Here is a 19,426-nt window from a genome sequence, read left to right as displayed (position 1 = left end):
AACAGGAAGTAATCAGAAAGATTTTGTCTGATCCCTGAAGAATCAGGGCCGAATATCTCTGGGGTGAGGGGGAATGTTAAGAGCTAGAATTGCTACCTGGTGTCTCTCACTCTCATAGAGGAGGACTGGAGTCTCTCAGGAAACTAAAAGGAAATTATTACACTTATATCAATGTGATAGTGTAACCAGCAGGAGCCAAAAGTGATTACTCCAGAAAGTAGGACCCACCTCAGCCAAACTCACAAGTGCTTAGGTGAGGCTGGACTACAGGAGATTGTTGTTGTTATGTGCCGTCAAGTCACTTGTGACTCATAGCAACCTTATGTACAACAGCTCTGAACTCTGCTCTATCCTGTGCCAACCTTACTGTATCTGACACACCTACCTCCATTACCCAGTCAGGTCTTCCTCTCCTGTGCTGTCCCTCAACCCTTCCAATCATGATGTCCCTCTCTAAGGACTTGTTCTCCTTGCAACATGCCTGAGGTGTGTCAGACAAAGCCTCAGAATCCTATAAAAGGATTGCCCAACTGGACATCACTCACCTTTTCTCCTGAAAGCATGCTCTAAGGTCTGGTGTCACCTTTGGTTTCACCCTTGTCTTTCCAGGGGTCTTTTTCTTCCTGCTTTCCTGTTTTTTTTGTTGGGTTTGTTTCCCCCCCCCCTTTAACTCTCTTTTGCATGCCCCAACTTTCAATAGCTATGCCTCGATGTCTAATTGCCTTAATAAACCTTTTTCTTTCTTTGTTTTTTTATTGTCATTTTAATTAAAGTTTACAGAAAGTAGGATTTTCATTCATGTAGTGTTGCACATTTTCCTCCATTCTCCTCTCATCCCCCTTCCTCCTCCAATCCACTTTGGTTTTTGTTGTTTTTTTTAAATTCATTCATTGTTGTACATTTTCCTCCCTCCCCACTCCTTTCTCTCTCCCCTAGCCTACAAGTAAACCTTTATCATTTGTTCAGCTAAGTTGAAAAAATATTCCAAAGCACTATTGTTTTTTAAATGTTCCATTTTTAAGTTATAGTATCAATGAACCAGATTAATTAAGACATTTCAAGAACATTTCTTTTTACTAATCGTTGTCAAGGAATTTTATCAAGGGAAAAAACCATGCAAATATACTACAACTAACTGGCTGTAAAACAGCCAATATAAAGAAAAACAAAAAAGACAAGAGTCTTTTCTATTTTCTAGATTAAAGGTTCTGGAATTTTACACTGTAAACCAACAAAAATGCAATAAAAACATTTACAACTGGGAAAATTCAGAGCTCCCTATAAGCTCTTGAGGCTTAGTGGTGAGACGCTGCTTTGCAATCCCAAAGGCACCTGGTTCAAGGTGATCAGCTGCTCTGCAGGAGAAGGATGGGCAGTCACTTCCTGTGTGTTTAACTGCCTCAGAAAGCCTACCAGAGGGTCAGCTGTGGGTTGGTTCTGACTCTGGTACACAGCAACAACATTTATTATTGTAGAATTAATGTTGCTCACTTGTATGACAATGGTGTTGTAAAGATAGGAGAATTTTCTTTTGGAAAATGCATGCTAAGCATTGAGGAGTGAAATACGATGTCTGAAAATGATTTTCAGATGGTTTAGCAAAATAAGAGAATTTGCACAGCAGCAAAACATTTTTTAAAAACTGGTGAATCTAGGTGAAAGGTATATGGTATTCATTATATTATTACTTAACATTTCAGTAAGATTAAAATTTTTCAAGATTAAAAGTTAGGGAGAAAATCTTTCTATAGCCAAATTATTCTATATTTTATATCCTTTTAAATTTGGTTTCTTTCCAAAGTGTCTTCATCTGAAGATAGTAATATAGATTTCTAGTGCTTTTTACCTTGTTGTGCAAAATAATTCTTGACTGGTCATTGCGTTTCCAAGAACATGAACAGTCATGTTATAACTGTTTTTGAGAATATAAATTGATATACTGATATGCTTTTTAGCCAAAAGGAACCAGAAACATTATTAATTTAATACTTTTGTTTTATAAATGAGAAAACTAAAGTAAATAGAAATGAATGACCTGCCTTAGTTCACATTTCTAGATATTAGCAGAGTAAAACCAAATTTTCTTAGCCTCAACCCAGATCAGTTCAGTATTTGGTGATTTGTTAGGTGCCATCAGGTCAAACAAAAGATATGAACTAGTATTTATTCTATTAGAAAATTGGTGGAATGTGCCATATTTACTATTGATTGAACATAATCACATGGATATAGGCCAATTATAATAATGTAATAATAAATTAATGTATAAAATGTAAAAAATAGAATAATTTCGTCAGATTATAATAAGAATAAATCTGGAAAGTAATTTTGCAGAGAATCATTGTGGTTTGGAGTGAATAGTAGTCTCCTAGTAAGATATTAAGTATTATAGAGACCAATATCTGAATTACATTTACAAAATCCTTTGAAAAAAAGGTATTTATTTAGTTTTTTTAATAACTTTGTTGCTAAATGGTCCACTTTCATTTTGAAGGAGAAAACACAAATTACACAGTTTATATTTTTTATTTGTAGCTTATAGGAAACCCAAGACTCTTGAAGTCAAGAACTTTAAGAAAGTTATATTACTAAAACTTGTTTTTCCTTATTTACTTAGCACTGAAAAAGCAATATATCCATATTGGGGAAAAAATCACAACTGTAAAAAAGAATAAAACTAGTCAAAATTTTACTTTTCAAACACAGCCACAACTAATATCTTAAAATCCTTCTTTTCTTTATGCATATGTAAAAACCTATAGTAAATTATATATTTTCTTAGTGAATAAAATGTTATAAGTTTTTTCGCATCAAAGTGAATAAAGCAGATCTTAGTTTTATACTGCTCACTTACTTCTTACCTTTTTATTTTCCTTTAACGTTGTTATGTGCCATTGGGTTGGAACTGACCCATAGCTGATCCTCCAGCAGGTTTTTCAAAGGCAGTAACTAGCATGGGAGGAGATTGTCCATCCTTCTTCCATGAAGCAGCTGGTGGATTTGAACTGTTTGCCTTTGGGATTGCAGCACTACTTCTTAACACTATACCACCAGAGCTCCCTTTTATTATTAGCTAATTTTAACATGATATTTAATATAAGATCTTTGGTGTTCTGAGTTTTGAAATATAATTTCTTTTGTAATCCACAGCGTAATGAAGTAACACCAAGTAGAACAAAGACCAGTAAGGAAAACAGTGAGCTAACAACAAAGCACAATGAAGAATTATCCAAAAGGTATTGATAATTAATTTCATGAATTCAGGTAAACAAAACAATCTGTAATTACCACTATTTGCATAATATTGTGCTAAATACTAGTGATGTGAAGACAAACTAGGCATGGGTGTTCCTTTCATGTGAAGTAGATACATAGGCAATGTGAAAAATTGACGAATAAACCTAAGTGCCCTAAAATTCAAAAGGCTTATAGGGGAAAAATAGGCTTGATAGAGGTATATAACTTAGTCTAGATAATATCTTTTGTAAACTGAAATATAGTACAAATACTGACAAAAGCAATAACTGTCATAATAAAAATACTAACCTAATTTTAAATTTCAAAAGGCATACTAAATTTTCAACAGAAATAGTGGAAGGCAAGCTTGATGCTTGAAGATAAGGGGAAAATTAGTGGTGATAATGTTGTTATTGTTAGGTATTTACTCAAATAAAAAGAAAAGATTACATGTGTGTGCATGCATTTTAGCTGATAATAAGGTATTATTCAATTATTGTATTTTCAGAAATGTTTGTGATGTGATCGAGAATATAAAAAAATATTTATAGGGGCCCTTGCATTACTTAAAAGCACAAATGAAGTTCACATTTAACCTTTTTTAGCCACTATGGTGAATCGAAGACCAGTTGAATTACTATACATATTTTCCCTGGAAAATTTCTTGTGTATAAAGCAAGTCAATATATAAAAATGTAACTTTTCTGTTTGTTTCATTTTATAGCACAGAAATGCATCTTAAAAAGACTCCAGTTGTTGAGAAGCAGATGTATTTCCCTCTTCAGAATTATCCAGTGAACAACATGGTAACAGGTAGTTTAAGATAAAATTTAAGAGAAAACTCAGGAAGAAACAAGGAAATATGAGAGGAGCCCCTCTATTATGAATATTTATACAGGTCACATTAGTCATGTGTTAAATTAATTTGACTACAATATTGGTGTGATGATGAACCTCACATTTTCTGTGGAAAATAGTTCTAGAGTGAACAAGGGGCTCTGGTAGGTAGCCTAGTGGCAAGAACCTGAACTGCAATCTCAAAGGCATGCATTTAAAGACCTCTTGTGCAATTAACTGCCTTTGAAAAACAGCCAGATGGTCAGCTATGAGGGTCAGTTCAGACTCAACGGTACTCGACAATAACAACATAGAGCAAACACATGTTTCTTTTTGCCTTAGTTGGTCCCAGTTTATACCTGTTATCCTGGCATCAATTTTTCCTCTTCAGTGCCTCAGTTTGGAAGATAAAGTATATGGGCAAATATAATCATAGTCTCCTTTGAAGATCTGCTGAAGCATGTCCTTCTTTTAGCATGTATGCAAACATGCACACACACACACACACACACAAATATACCTACACTCCCCTTAAACACAAAATGTACATATAATTTAAAAGGGCCATAGATTATCACTTATATATCCATGGACTTAATGTCACCTTAGTTCCCTACACTGAGAGGACAAACAAGCGAACCAATTGAAAGTTGAGCACTGAAATTTTGTTGTGGAGAGTGGATACTTCCAAATGAGTGGTATTCGGTGAGGTAACTGGTAACAGTTTTTTAAAAATATAGGTTAAGTTTCTTTTTAATATAGCAAATTTTATAAATATGTGTTACCGAGTTGCAGCTGACCCTCAAGTAAGTTTTCAGAGGCATGGAAGATTTCATTTCTTTCTTCTGAAGAGCAACCAGTGACTTCCATCTGCCCGCCTTTGGGTTGGCAGTGAAAAAACAATTAAAAATTATTTGTTTATTTACCTTTTTCCCTTAATTTGGTAGTGTTAAAATTGTCTCTTGCAACTAGGTTATGCTATCCCTTTAAGTTTAGCCATTTCTTCTTTGTTTGACCTTTCTTTCTTATTCACTTCAATAACAGAAAATAGCCTTTAGAATAGCACGTTATAAAGAACTTACAATGTGTAGGTTTGGGCTGAATTTTAGAGGAATAACCAACCAAACAAAACCTTGCTACTTAGCCATAGTAGTAAAAAAAAAATAATAATAATAATTCAGTCATGGAACTCCCAGGAGCATTTCTGGACTACTAAGGAAATGAACTAAATACCCAGTGCCATTGAGTTGATTTCAACTCACGACAGTCATCCTTCATGTTTCCAAGGCTGTGAATTATTTTTTTAAAATTATACTAGTTAATTTACAAAGTTCAAATGCATTGTTTTCCAGAACAGATTCTTCCAATTTCTCTCGCTCCATCAAATTGTACAACTCCCTGATTAAACCCGGTCTCTGCCTACATCCTCATTCCTCTGCTTCCACTCCCACCCCCAACCCCCCGGGATCCTTATACTCAATCTACAATAATGGTTTTACACAATATTTATCCTTGTGGGACTGAGTTAGTTCACTCAGCATAATACTTTCCAGTCCCACCCAAGTTAGGTAATAATTTACAAAATCATTGCTCCTGCATGCTACATATTTCTTTGTGTGAATGTACCGTAATTTCTCAATCCATTCACTTGTGGTTGGACATCTGGGCTGTTTCCATGTTCTTGTGATGGTGAATAATACTGTTATGAACACTGGTAAACAAGTCTCCATTTGTTCCTCAGTTCTCATTTTCTCAGGATATATTCCAAGTAGTGAAAGAGCTGGGTCATAGTTTAACACAACAGTGTTAATCAGTGTTAGAGAGGATGTGGCGAACTCTTATACACTGAGAAAGGAACGCGTAAGCACTGTTGGTGGGATTGTAAAATGGTACCACCTTTCTGGAAAGGCAGTTTAGCGCTTCTTCAAACATAGAAATTCCTTATAAAGGCTGTACATTTTTATGGGCGCACCTGCCTCCTCTTTTTTCCAAAAAGCAGGTGATGAATTTGAACTGCTAGCTTTTCAGTTAGTCATAGCCCATCACTAGACATGCTGTTCCATCAGGTCTCCTTCAAGGAGCTAAATTCTCAAACTTCACTACTGTGGAACCAGTTCCAACCTTCATCAGAGTTTAAAACTGTAAATTTTAACAGGATAAGATTGTCAATCTCTCTCAGAGCCCCTGGTGATTTTGAACTACTTTTCTTGGCCCTTTGCTTATCAGCATAACATGCTACAGACTATTCCATGAAAACAAAATTGAAGAACTTAAGTACTAAAATTAGGAACAGCTGATTGTTGCTCCAGTTTACTCCTGCATGACTAAACTCTCTAGGCCTAAATATTCAGGTAAGATGTTGTTGTTCCTGGTGGTAGATGCCTTCAGGTCAACCCTGATTTATAGTGACCTTATGAAAACTTTGCTCTGTCCTATGCCATCACCACAATCTCCATTTTGCACAAGTTGATTGTTATTATCACTGTGTCAGTCCTTCTCATTGAGGGCTGTCTTCTAATTCCCTCACTTTCTGTTTTTCTCAGCATGATGTCTTTTTTCCAAGGACTGGCCCCTACAGACAACATTCTCAATGTGTGTGGCACAAAGTTTCACTATCATTACCTCAAAGGAGCTCCCTTGTTGTGCTTATTCCAAGATAGACTTCTTTATTCTGAGTTATTTAATACTCTTCACCAACACCTCACATCAAAGGCATCAATTCTTTGATCTTATCCAACTTTGATATGCATGTTGTTGTTTTCATGTGTCACAGAGTCATGTGCAACTTATAGTGACCCTATGTACAACAGCCCTAAGCCCTGCTGTATCTTATGCTAATTTAACTGTCTTCAACACGCCTATCCCCATTACCCAAGTCACTAAATCGTCCACCTCATAGAGGGTCTTCCTCTCCTGTGCTGCCCCTCCACCCTCCCAAGTATGACACCCTTCTCCAAGGATTGGTCCCTCCTTGCTACATGCCCAGAATATGTCAGAGGAAGCTTCAGAATCCTTGCCTCCAAGGAATATCCTGGTTTAACTCTCTCTAGGATGAACCTGTTCATTTTCTTAGCAGTCCATGGTATATTCAATACTCTTCTCCAACACCACAGCTCAAAGGCATCAATTCTCTTTCTATCGTCCCTAGTCATTGTCCAACTCTCTGATGCATAACAAGTGATTGCAAAGACCATGGCCTGTATCAGGTGCATCTTAGTCTCCAGAGTGACACCATTGCTCTTCAGTACCCTGGAGTGGTCCCTAACAGCAGACTTTTCCATCACGATACATCTTTTAATTTCCTAGCTGCTGGTGCCAAGACTGTTGACTTTAGAACTAAGCAAACTAAAGCTGTTTACAATCTAAGTCTCTTCACCATCCACCCTGAGGTCCAGTGGTAAGAATCTTTGTTTTCTTGATATTGAGTCTCAATCCATATTGAAGGATGCAGTCCTTGACCTTCTGCAGCAAATGCTTCAGGTCTTCCTTAGTTTCAGCAAGCAGAGTTGTGTCATCTGCAAACACAGATTGCTGATAAATCTTCCTTCAATCCTGATGCCACAGTCCTCATACAGCCCAGCCTCCCAGATAATCTGTTCCACATATAGTTTGAAAAGGTATAGAGATAGGACACATCTCTGGCATACACCCTTCCCAATTTTGAACCATGCAATGTTTCCTTGCTCTTTTCTGACAACTGCCTCCTGGTCCAAGTATATAGGTTTTTCATTATCACTATCAAGTGTTCTGGGATTTCCATTCTCAGAGTCAGCCACAGTTTGTTGTGATCAACACAGTCAACCCTATGGTGATGAAAGAAGAAGTTCAAGCTGCTTTGAAGGAATTGGCAAAAGAGAAAGCCCCAGAAATTGGTGGTATATATGAATTGACGTTATTTAACAGATGCAGCCCTAGATGTGCTCACCAAGTTGTGTCAAGAAATATGGAGGAAAACCATTTGGCCAACTGACTGGGAGAGATCTATATTTGTTCCCATTCCAAAGAAAGGTGATCCAACAGAATGTGGAAATTATCAAACAATATCATTGGTATCACATGCAAGCAAGATTCTGCTGAAGATTATCTAAAAACGAACAGAACAGTACATCATCAGAGAACTGCCAGAAGTTCAGACTAGATTTAGAAGAGGCTGTGGTACTAGGGTTATTATAGCTAATGTTAGATGGGTCTTGGGTGAAAGCAGGGAGTACCAGAGAAATGTCTGTGTTTCATTGATTATGCAAAAGTGTGCATGTGGATCATATACATAGAAAGCAATTTAAAATACCATGGCTTAGGTTAGATACACCTTAATCTTCAAACTGACAACCTTGTTCTTTAGCACTTCAAAGAGGACTTTGACAGCATATTTTCCCAATGCAACAATTTTGATTTCTTTTTTTTTTTCAATTTTGATTTCTTGACTGCTGTTGTTATGAATGTTGATTGTGGACCCAAGAAAAATGAAATTATTGACAATATCAATCTTTCCCCCATCTATTCTGATGTTGTCTATTGGTTCGGGTGTGAGGATTTTGTTTCTTGATATTAAGTTATAATTAATACTGGAGGCTATAGTCTTTGTCTTCAGTAAATACTTCAAGACTTCTTCACATTTAGCAAGTATAGTTGCATTATCTGCATGAGGTTATTGATGAGTCTTTCTCCAATCCTAATACCACGTTTTCTTCATACAGCCCAGCTTCTGCAATTAATTATTCACCATACATATTGAATAGGTATGGTGAAAGGATGCAATGCTGACACACACCTTTCCTGATTTGAAACCATGCAGTGTTCCCTTGTTCTGTTTGGATAACTGCTTTTTCATCTATGTACAGGTTCTACATAAGCACAATGAAATTCTAGAAATGTAGGTTCTTTAAACCATGGTTGAGAGAGTATTACAGTGAATTTTTCACCAGTTAGTTAGTATCTGATGTTATTTTATTGGTTTACTAAATGTTTAATTGCATATTAAAAGAATTAATGATAATTAGTAAAATGAACAATATTATAAAGACATAGCTAGTGGCAAAGAATTGTGCTGAAATCCCAAAGGCATGCAGTTTGAATCCACCAGCTGCTCCATGGGAGAAGGATTTGCAGTCTCCTCCCATGTGATTTACTGCCTCTGAAAAGCTGCTGGAGCTATGGGTCGGTTCTGACTCGATCTCACACAACAGCAACAGCAATGCTTAGATAAGAACAGGCAACACTGCTGCAGTGTGCTTCGTTGCTGACTAAAGAAATTGTTCAAAAATAATGGAAATGTCATATAAAATAAACTTGAAAAAAACCCCTAGAAATATTAATTAACCAAAGTTTTAAAATACTTTTAACCTTTGGTAACCTGTTATTGATAGAGCTCAAGTGGAAATAGGGGTCTCTGATGACCTTAGTCCACTGCTAACCCAAAGGCTGTGCCTCTCTGGTAGTTCAAATTCACCAGCAGCTCCAAGGGAGAAAGATAGACAGTCTCCATCTGTGCAATTTATAGCCTCAGAAATCCAATGGAGGGTCAGCTAGGAGTTGGTTCTGATTCGATGGCAATGAAAAGAGTGAAAGTAAATATTTCTGATCTCATCTACTTAGTTGAATATTTCCTTTCTTTATACTTTTACATTAATTATTTTAATAATATTTTTGGATGATAATGTGTGTGGGACAATAATGTATGTTTGTGTTTGGAGGTTTCTGACAGCATGAGGGGAGCTGCTGGCCCTGTGGTCAGGGCTTGGCATCTACCTGGAGGGGCAACATTGTGGTGCTAGCTGGCCAGCAGCCAAATGGAGGAGTGACAGCTACACTCCTCTCAGCATCTCCCTGGACAGGCTGATGCTTTGGTCTGCTTGAAAGTGTGGCTTTTCAGCTCCTCTGTGCCCAAAGACTTTGTGTCCAAACGTGGCTGCTTAGCAGGACTGGTTGCAGTAGGGCTTGCCCTTATGCTCAGTGTGGCCCCCAAAGGTCAGTGTCTTTTTGCATTTCTCATACTTCAGGCAGGGCCAGTGCCAGTCCTTGCCCAGGGATGTGACCCACTCAGTGATATATCCAGTCACACTTTGGGCATTTGAATATGGCTGCAGTGGGTCTGTAGGCATTGGGAGGGCGGACTTAGTTTCATTTTTTTTAGAGATAATTATTTGTCTTTAATATAGATGTAAAGTGACAAATACTCCTCTTTTTATTATATCATCTGCCTCCACAGAAAGGAATAACTTCTTGTTGAGAAAAGTCAGCTTGTATTAATTAAACATTTAGTTAGTGAGAATTCTAATTTAAAATGTCATCTCAGTTTTGGGGACTATTACTCACCTCTTTCCTTCTTGAATAGATTGGGTTAAACTCAATGGCTACTTATTCAATCTCTGAAAATAAAATTTAGTTCTTTGCTTGTAGTAAATACAAGTTGGAGCTATGCCTAAAACTGTGTTTCTCATAGTTGTCATTGCTATCCTTTTGGCCCAGATAATTCTTTGTTGTAGAGTCATTCCTGTGTATTAAAAATTTTTTTTTCAAAAGGAAGTGAAGGTTTTAAAGAAAACATGTATACATACACACTATCTATTAATCTATCAGTTATAAATTATATTGTTGTTATGGGCCATCAACTGTGACTTGTAGTGACTCTATCACAACAGCTCCTGAATCCTGCCCTGTCCTGAGCCAGTCTCACTGTCTCTGACATACCTGCCCCAATTCACCCAGTTACTGTGTCAATTAATCTCATCCAGGGCCTTCCTCTCCTGTACTGTTCGTACACCCTTCCAAAAATTATGTCCTTCTCCAAGCACTGGACCCTCCTGGCCAAATGCCCAAAGTATGTGAGACGGAGCTTCAAAATCCTCCCTCCAAAGAGCAACTTGGCTTCACTCTCTCAAGATCCATGGAATGTTTAATACTCTTCTCCATCACCACAACTCTAAGGCACCCATTCTTCTTCTGTCATCTTTAGTCATTGTCCAGCTCTCGATTGCCTAGCAAGTAATTATGAAGACCAGCTTGCATTTCTGATAGTTCTCTGGATTAGGCACACCTTACTCTCTAGACTGACATTGTTCTTTAGCACTCTGAAGAGGTCCCTGACAGCAGATTTTCCCAGTGCAATTAGTCTTTTGTTTTCCTAATTGCTGATGCTGAGAGTGTTAATTGTGGAACTAAGGAAACTAAATTTGTTCACAGTCTCAATCTCTATCATTACAGTACCAATTGACCCAATGGAGAGAATATTTGTTTTCTTCATGTTGGGCTTCAATCTAAACTGAAGACTACAGTCCTTGACCTTCTGCAGCAAGCACTTCAGCAAGTTTCTGCAAGCAAGGTTGTGTCATCTGCATAATGGAGGTTTCTGTTTCTGCAAGCAAGGTTTTATCATCTGCATAATTGAGGTTGTTGATGTATCTTCCTCCAATCCTGATGCCACATTCCTCCTTCTAAAGTCTAGCCTCCTGAAGAATTTCATGAAACAACATATGATTATGAGGAAATGGTGATGAAGGAAGAAATTAAAGCTGCTCTGAAGGAATTCTCAAAAAACAAGGCCCCTGAAATTGGAATACCAACTGACATATTTCATCAAACATATGCAGCTCTGGACATGCTCACCAGTTTGTGTCAAGAAATCTGGAGAACAACTAACTGGCCAATTGACTGGAAGAGGCCCATGTTTATTCCCATTACAAAAAAGGTGATCCAATAAGGTGTGAAAATTATTGCATAGTATCACTAATATTAAATGCAAGCAAAATATTTCTGAAGATAATCCAAAAATGAAACAGTGTATTAACAGAGAACTGCCAGAAATGCAAGCTGGGTTTAAAAGAGGCCTTGGTACTTACTAGGGATTTCACTGACAATGTGAGAGTACCAGAAGAATGTTTATTTATGTTTCATTGAATATACAAAGTCATTTGACTGTGTGGGTCACAAAAAATAGTGGCTAACCTTGAATGGGAATCCCAGAACACTTCATTGTACTCATGTGAATCATACACTTAGAACAGGAAGCAGTTATCAGAACAGAGCAAGAAAAAACTGTGTGGTTTAAAGTAAAAGAACAAGTGTCTTGAGGATGCGTCCTTTCTCCATTCCTTGTTTCAATCTATATGTGGAAAAAAATCTTTATGCATTTGTTTTTTCCTCTTTTTTTTGGTAGCTAAGAGAATACGCCATCCCCTTTTCCTTATGAATCAGGGTGAAATCTCTCTCAGGGAGGAGTGATAGGGAATAGCAAAGGACACACTGACGAAGGAAGATTAATCAGAACTGGTTTTGACAAGCACTGTAGCAATGGGACAATTAAAACAGACTTTTAAGGGGGAAAAAAAGGAACAAACGGGGGGGGGTAAAGAAACTAGTGCAACAATGAATGAATGGAAATCCAAAATCTCTGTAAATGTTCATTAAAATTTAATAAAAAAATCTTTATATATTCTATTTTGCAAACATCTCCTTATCTCCTGGCTGCTGTTGTGGATGCATATAAGATGAAGTCATTGGAAGTTTCATTCTTTTTGCCATCTATCATGATACTGCCTATTGGTCTAGTGATTAGAATTTTTGTTTTCTTGATGTTGAGATGTAATCCATCCTGAAGGCTGCAGTGTTTTATTTTCTTCAGCAAGTGCTTCAAATCCTCCTTGCTTTCAGCAAGCACTACTTTTCACTACATATAATGACTTTATCTAATTATAATAGCTTTACAATTAAAGTGACCCTCTCCAACTAAAAAAATATTTTTATTTGTTTACACTATAAGTGCAAGTTTCAGAGTCTTCTTTGACATTCATTGTCGTCTTTTCTTTCTTCTTAGTCTTTGTAATGACTTTTTGCTTTCTTTCTGGATAAGGTCCTTGATATCAGGCCACAACTCACCTAGTCTCTGGTCATTAGTATTCAATGCATCAGTTTATTCTAGGGATAGTTTTTAAATTCAATTGGGATAGACTCAAGGTTATATTTTGGTTGTTGTAGACTGGTTTTAATTTTCTTTACTTTCAACTTGAACTTACACATGAGTAATTGATGGCCAGTAATTAATAACTGTGGAGTCAGCCCATGGCCTTGTTTTGACTGTTGATATGGAGCTTCTTGATCAACTTTTCCACAGACGTAATCAGTCTGGTTCCTGTATAGTTCATTAGGTGGAATCCATGTATATAGTCACCACTGATTTTTTTAAAGCATTTGTGGTGATTAAATAATTGATTACACAAAATTCTATCATTTACTTTCCAGCCTTATTTCTATCACCACGTCCTTATTTTCCAACTACCAGTCCTACTTTATTTCAACTTTTGCATTTTAGCCTTCATTTATTATTAATGCATCATGATTAGTTTGATCCGTTTCAAACTAAAATTGTTTGTTGTTAAGTACCATCAAGTTGAGTATGACTCACAGCAACTCTATGGACAACAGATCTGAACCCTGTCCTATCTTGTACCATCTTCATCATCTTCAACACACTTAAGCCCATTGCTGCAGTCATTGTCAATCCATCTCATTGAAGGTCTTTCTCTCTTTTGCTGACCCTACTTTTCCAAGCATGATACCCTTTCCAAGGAATAGCCTCTCTTACCAACATGCCCAAATTATAAGAGACAAAGTCTCACCATCCTTGGCTCCAAGGACCACAGTGGCTGCACTTTCTTCCATGACTTATCTGTTTATTATTTTAGTTGTCCATGGGATATTCAATGCCAATCTCTAATACGACAACATAAAAGCATCAATTCTTCTGTCATCCCTTTTCATTGTCCAGCTCTTAGATGCATAGCAAGTGACTGAAAAGACCATGGCCTGAATCAAGTGTACCTTAGTCTTCAAACTGACATCATTGTCCCTCAGTTTTTTGGAGAGACCATGACAGCAGATATGTCCAATGCAATTATTTCCCCTGATCTCCTGACTCTGGTACCAAATGTGTTGATTGTGGATTTAAGTAAGATGAAATTGTTGATAGTTTCATCTTTTTCCTAGTGATAAGTAACTACAATGCAATCCCAAAGGCATGTAGTTCAAATCCACCAGCTTCTCGGTGGGAGGAGAGACTGTCTCTGAAAACTCACTGGAGGGTCAGCTATGGGTCAATTTTGACTCGATTGTGCACAACAGCAACCACTCCACATATCATGATGTTGCCTATTGGTTTGGTGGTGAAGATGTTTTTCTTTTTTATGTTGAGATGCAATTCATACTGAAGGCTGTAGTCTTTGATCCTCTGCAGTAAGTGTTTTAAGTCCTCCTAACTTTCAGCCAGCAAGGTTGTATAAATCTGCACAGTGCAGGTTGTTGATGAATCTTCCAATTCTGATACCATGTTTTTCTTCATTGGGTCCAGCATCTTGAATTATTTTGTCAGCATACAGATTGAATAGACACAAAGAAAGGATACAATTCCGACATACACCTTTCCTGATTTTTAACTGTGCAGTGTTTCCTTGATCCATTAGAACAATAGCTTGATCTAGGCACAGGTTTCCCATGAGCACTATTATGTGTTATGGGATTCCCATGCTTCTCAATGTTAAACATAGTTTGTTATGGTCACAGAGTCAAATGTTTTACATACTCAATAAAACACAATAGACATTCTTCTGGAATTCTGTTTTTAGCCGGGCTCTATCTGACATCAGCAATGATATCCCTCTTCAGAACCCAGCTTGAACTTCTAGCAGTGCTCTGTCTGTATACTACTGGATCCACAATCAATACCCATGTCAGCAGTGATCAAGAAATCATAGGCACATAGCATTGGGAAAATATGCTGTCAACGACCTCTTTAAAGTGCTAAAGAGCAAGGATGAAAAACTACAGTGCACCTGATGCAAGCCATAATATTTTCAGTTGTTTCCTATGCATCTGAAAGTTGGACAATGAATAATGATGATGACAGAAGAAGAATTGATGTTTTTGAGTTGGAGTGTTGGAGAACAGTACTAAATATCCCATGAACTGCATAAAGAATTAATCTATTTTGGAGCAAGTGAGACCAGGATTCCCCTTAGAGGCAAAGATGGTTATATTTTGTCTCCCATACTTCAGGCATGTTTTCAGGAGGGTCTAGTCCTTGGAAAAAGACATCATGCTGGGAAAGGTGCAAATGAGAGAGAAAGAGGAAGACCTTCAACAAAATAGATTGACACAGAGAATGTAATAATGGGCTTAAGTATTTCTAAAGTTAAGGTACAAGATTGGGCAAGGTTCAGATGAACCACAGTGGACTCAAATGCACAACATGCATTGTAGGATGTTTAGCAGTTATCTTTAGCCTCAATCCATTAGATGGCAGCAGCTATCTATCCTTTTATTTATGAAAGCCAATAAATGTTCATACATTGAAAAATTAATGTTCCTTAAAATATAAAATTATTTTCTTTATTTGATTATTTGCTTTTCATTAGAATTATATCCCAGTGTGATGCCACTGGTTATCACCCATGATTAGAAATTCTGATTGACTGTTGCATGTGTGGTTAGGAAGTAAGAAAAAGAAAAGAAAAAACTAAGAAACAATTATTTGTAACTGCAAATATCTTCCAGGCAAAATTGTTCAAGTCGAATGAGCCAGGTAGTTTTATTTCAGAGTCTCTCATGAGATTGCCATTACATTTTCTGTTGAAGTTGTAGTCATGAAAAGGCAAAACCAGCTTCAGAAATTCACTTCAAAACTTGCTCATGTGGGTGTTGGCAGACTTTTGACTTCTTACTGGTTTGGGCCAAAAGCTTCAACTTCTCATGAACAGCTGCTCTGTAAGAACTGTTCACAATATAATAGTTTACCCAGAATGAGAAATCCTAGAGAGAAAGTGGATGACCAAGGCATAAGGCACAATGTTTTTAATATCTTAATCTCCAAAGTGACATACTAGTATAACCTAAGCACAATGTGGGAGGAGCTACAAATAAGTACTAGGAGGTGGATAATTCAAGGTCACCTAGGAGGCTATCATAGCGTACTATGGGATTGTTTGTCAAGAATGTCTTTCGTAAGGAACTCTTCTTTCTTCCCATTCATTTGGATGTTGTTGTTATTGTATTGAGTCACCTGTGACTCATAACGAACCTGTGTAAAATAGCTCTGAACTCTGCTTTATCCTGAACCAGTCTCACTGTTTCTGACACACCTACCCCTATGACCCCAGTTAGTGAGTCAATTGTCTCATCAAGGGTCTTCCTCTCCTGCACTGTCCTTCTACCCTTCCAAGCTTGATGTCCTTTTCCAAGTACTGGTCCCTCCTGGCAACATACCCATAGTATATGAGACAGAGCTTCAAAATCCTTGCCTCCAAAGAGCAGCATGGTTTTACCATCTCCAGGATAAATCTGTTTGTTCTTTTGACAGTTCATAGAATGTTCAATACTCTTCTTCAGCACCACACTCAAAGGCATCAACTCTTCTGTCAACTCTAGTTATTGTCCCACTTTCTAGTGCGTAGAAAGTGATTGCTAAGACCATGGCCTGAATCAGGTGCACCTTAATCTCCAGACTGACATTGTTGCTCTTTTGTACTTCAGAGAAGTCCCTGACAGAGGCTTTCTGTAGAGTAATTAATCTTCTGATTTCTTGACTGCTGGTGCCAAAAGTGTTGATTGTGGATCTGAGCAAGTTGAAATTCTTGACAATCTCAATCTCTTCTCCATCTGTCATGGTGCTGCTAATTAGGCCCAGTGGTGAGAATCTTCGTCTTCTTGATATTGAGCTTCAATCCATATTGAAGACTACAGTTCTTGACCTTCTGCAGCAAATGCTTCAGGTCCTCCTCAGTTTTTGTGAGCAAGGACGTGTCATCTGCATAACATAGGTTGCTAATGAGTCTTCCTCCAACCCTAATGCCACATTCATTCCTTCTCATGAAGACCAGTCTCCTAAATGATCTGTTCCGCATATAGATTGAAAAGATACGGAGATAGGACACAACCCTGACACACTCCTTTCCTAATCTGGCTATCACACACACACACAAAAATAAATAAATTACGAAACAGGATCTCCCTCTTCACAGCAAGCAAGGTTGTATTATCAGTATAACACAGGTTGCTGATGAATCTTCCTCCAAACTTGATGCCACACTCCTCTTCATAGAGTTGGCTTCATGAATTATTTACTTAGCGTGCACATTGAATAGGTATACAGAAAGGATAATACACTTATGCACACCCTTCCTGATCTTAAACCATGCAATGTTCTATTGCTTTGTTCACACAACAGCTTCTTGGTCTAAGTATAGATTCCATATGAGCACAATTACGTGTTCTGAGATTCCCATTCTTCTCAATGTGAACCATAATTTGTTATGATCCACACAGTTTTCCATAGCCAATAAAATACAAATTTTAAAAATAAAATACAAACATTTTTCTGGTATTCTCTGCTGCTTCAGCCAGAATCCAGCCAATATCAGCAATGATATCCCTGGTGCATGGTCTCTTCTAAAACCAATGTGCACTTTTCATAGTTCCTTGTCAATGTACTTTTCTAGCCTCTTTTGAATGATCTTCAATAATATTTTGCTTGCATAAGATATTAATGATATTGTTTGATAGTTTCTATAATCTGTTGGATCACTTTCTTGGGGATGGGAACAAATATGGGTCTTTTCTAGTCAGTCTACCAGGTAGCTGTCCTCCAGATTCCCTGACCTAAACTGGTGACAACATCCAGGGCTGCATATGTTCATTCAAACATTTCAGTTAGCATTCCATCAATCCCTGGGGCCTTATTTTTTGCCAATGCCTTCAGTGATGCTTGAGCTTCATCTTTCATCACCATTGGCTCTTACTCATATGGTACTTCCTTACTTTTTTCTGTGTCAGCAAATTCTCTTTAGTACAATGATTCTGTGTATCCCTTCCATCTTTTTTTTTATGCTTCCTGTATCATTCAAGATTGTGCCCATAGCATCTTTCAGTATTGCAATTCAAGACTTGAATTTATTCTTCAGTTCTTTCAGTTTGAGAAGTACTGATGAGTTATTCCCTTTTTATTCTGAATCCAACTCTTCGTACATTTTGTTATATTTTGCTTTATACTCTTGAGCTGCCCTTTGAACTCTTCTGTTCAGCTCTTTTGCTTTGTCATCTCTTCCTTTTGTTTGGCCACAACCAATACTCTTTGTACAAGCAGCCAGGATATCAGAGGACAAATTACACTGGACAAATCCGTAGTCAGGGACTTCTCCAGAGTACTGAAGAGCAACAATGTCAGTCTGGAAACTAAGGTGCGCCTGATCCAGGCCATGATCTTCTCCGTTATGCATTAGAGAGCTGGACAATGACTAGGGATGGTAGAAGGAGAATTGATGACTTTGAACTGTGGTGCTAGAGAAGAGTACTGGATATGTCATGAACTGCTAGGAGAACAAACAGATTCATCCATTAGAGGGTGAATCCAGGATATTCCTTGAAGGCAGGGAATATGAAGCTCAATCTGACATACTTTGGACATGTTGCAGGGAGGGACCAGTCCTTGGAGAGGGACATCATGCTTTAGAGGGTGGAGGGACAGCACAAGCGTGGAAGACCCTTGATGAGATGGATTGACTTAGTGACTGGGGTGATGGGAGTAGGTGTGTCAGAGACAATAAGGTTGGCTCAGGATAGAGCAGGATTCAGAGCTGTTGTACATAGAGTTGCTAAGAGTCGCAAGTGACTCAATGGCACATAACAACAATGACAATACTTTAATGCAATTTCATAGTCTCTTCTAACATCCATGTTTTTTTTTCTTTCTCCTTCTTTGAAATAATCTTTTACTCTCTTCGTGGATGACATCTTTAATATATTTCCACAGTTCTTCTGGTCCTTGATAACTAATATTCATTGCCTCAAATCTGTTCTTGAGATAATTCTTAAAATCAACTGGGATAGACTCAAGGTCATGTTTGGCTCCTGTGGAATAGTTTTCATCTTCTTCATCTTCAATATAAACTTGTACATGAAACACTTACTGCAGGAGAACTATAGCCCTTGGTATGGATTATATCTCAACATCAGGAAGACACAGATCCTCACCACAAGCCCAATAGTCAATATTTTGGTTGTTGTTGTTGTTGTTGATTGCATTTGAGTCAAGCACAACTCATAGTGATCCTATGACCAAAAGCCTGAAGCCCCTCAACAACTATCAACATTTATCAAAGTTCATAGAGTTTCCGGTGGCATGTTGTTTAGGAAGTGAATGCCACTTCTGCTTCCAGATCTGTCATAGAGTATTATTGGTTGAATCACCTGCAATGCATAGCGACCCTATGTACAGCAGCTCTGAACCCTTCCCTGTCCTGAGACAGTCTCACTAATTCTGACACACAATCTCCATCACCCAAGTTACTGTATCAATCCATCTCATCCA

General features: G+C 37.6%; 1 protein-coding gene across 1 annotated transcript in view; it reads left to right on the top strand.

The window, feature by feature from the left end:
* The window catches only part of LOC102856397 (chromosome unknown open reading frame, human C15orf43), a 56,544-nt gene that overhangs the window by 26,334 nt on the left and 10,784 nt on the right, over window positions 1–19,426 (top strand). Inside the window, exons 5-6 of the mRNA XM_006883197.1 lie at window positions 3,151–3,236; window positions 3,962–4,050. Of these exons, the coding sequence (XP_006883259.1) occupies window positions 3,151–3,236; window positions 3,962–4,050 (175 nt within the window). The remainder of the gene's footprint in view (window positions 1–3,150; window positions 3,237–3,961; window positions 4,051–19,426) is intronic.

The sequence above is a fragment of the Elephantulus edwardii genome, unplaced genomic scaffold (genome assembly GCF_000299155.1).
Source record: "Elephantulus edwardii isolate Elephantulus edwardi_28Jun2011 unplaced genomic scaffold, EleEdw1.0 scaffold00026, whole genome shotgun sequence".
Lineage (NCBI taxonomy): Eukaryota > Metazoa > Chordata > Mammalia > Macroscelidea > Macroscelididae > Elephantulus > Elephantulus edwardii.
This window is presented reverse-complemented; position numbering and strand designations above follow the sequence as displayed.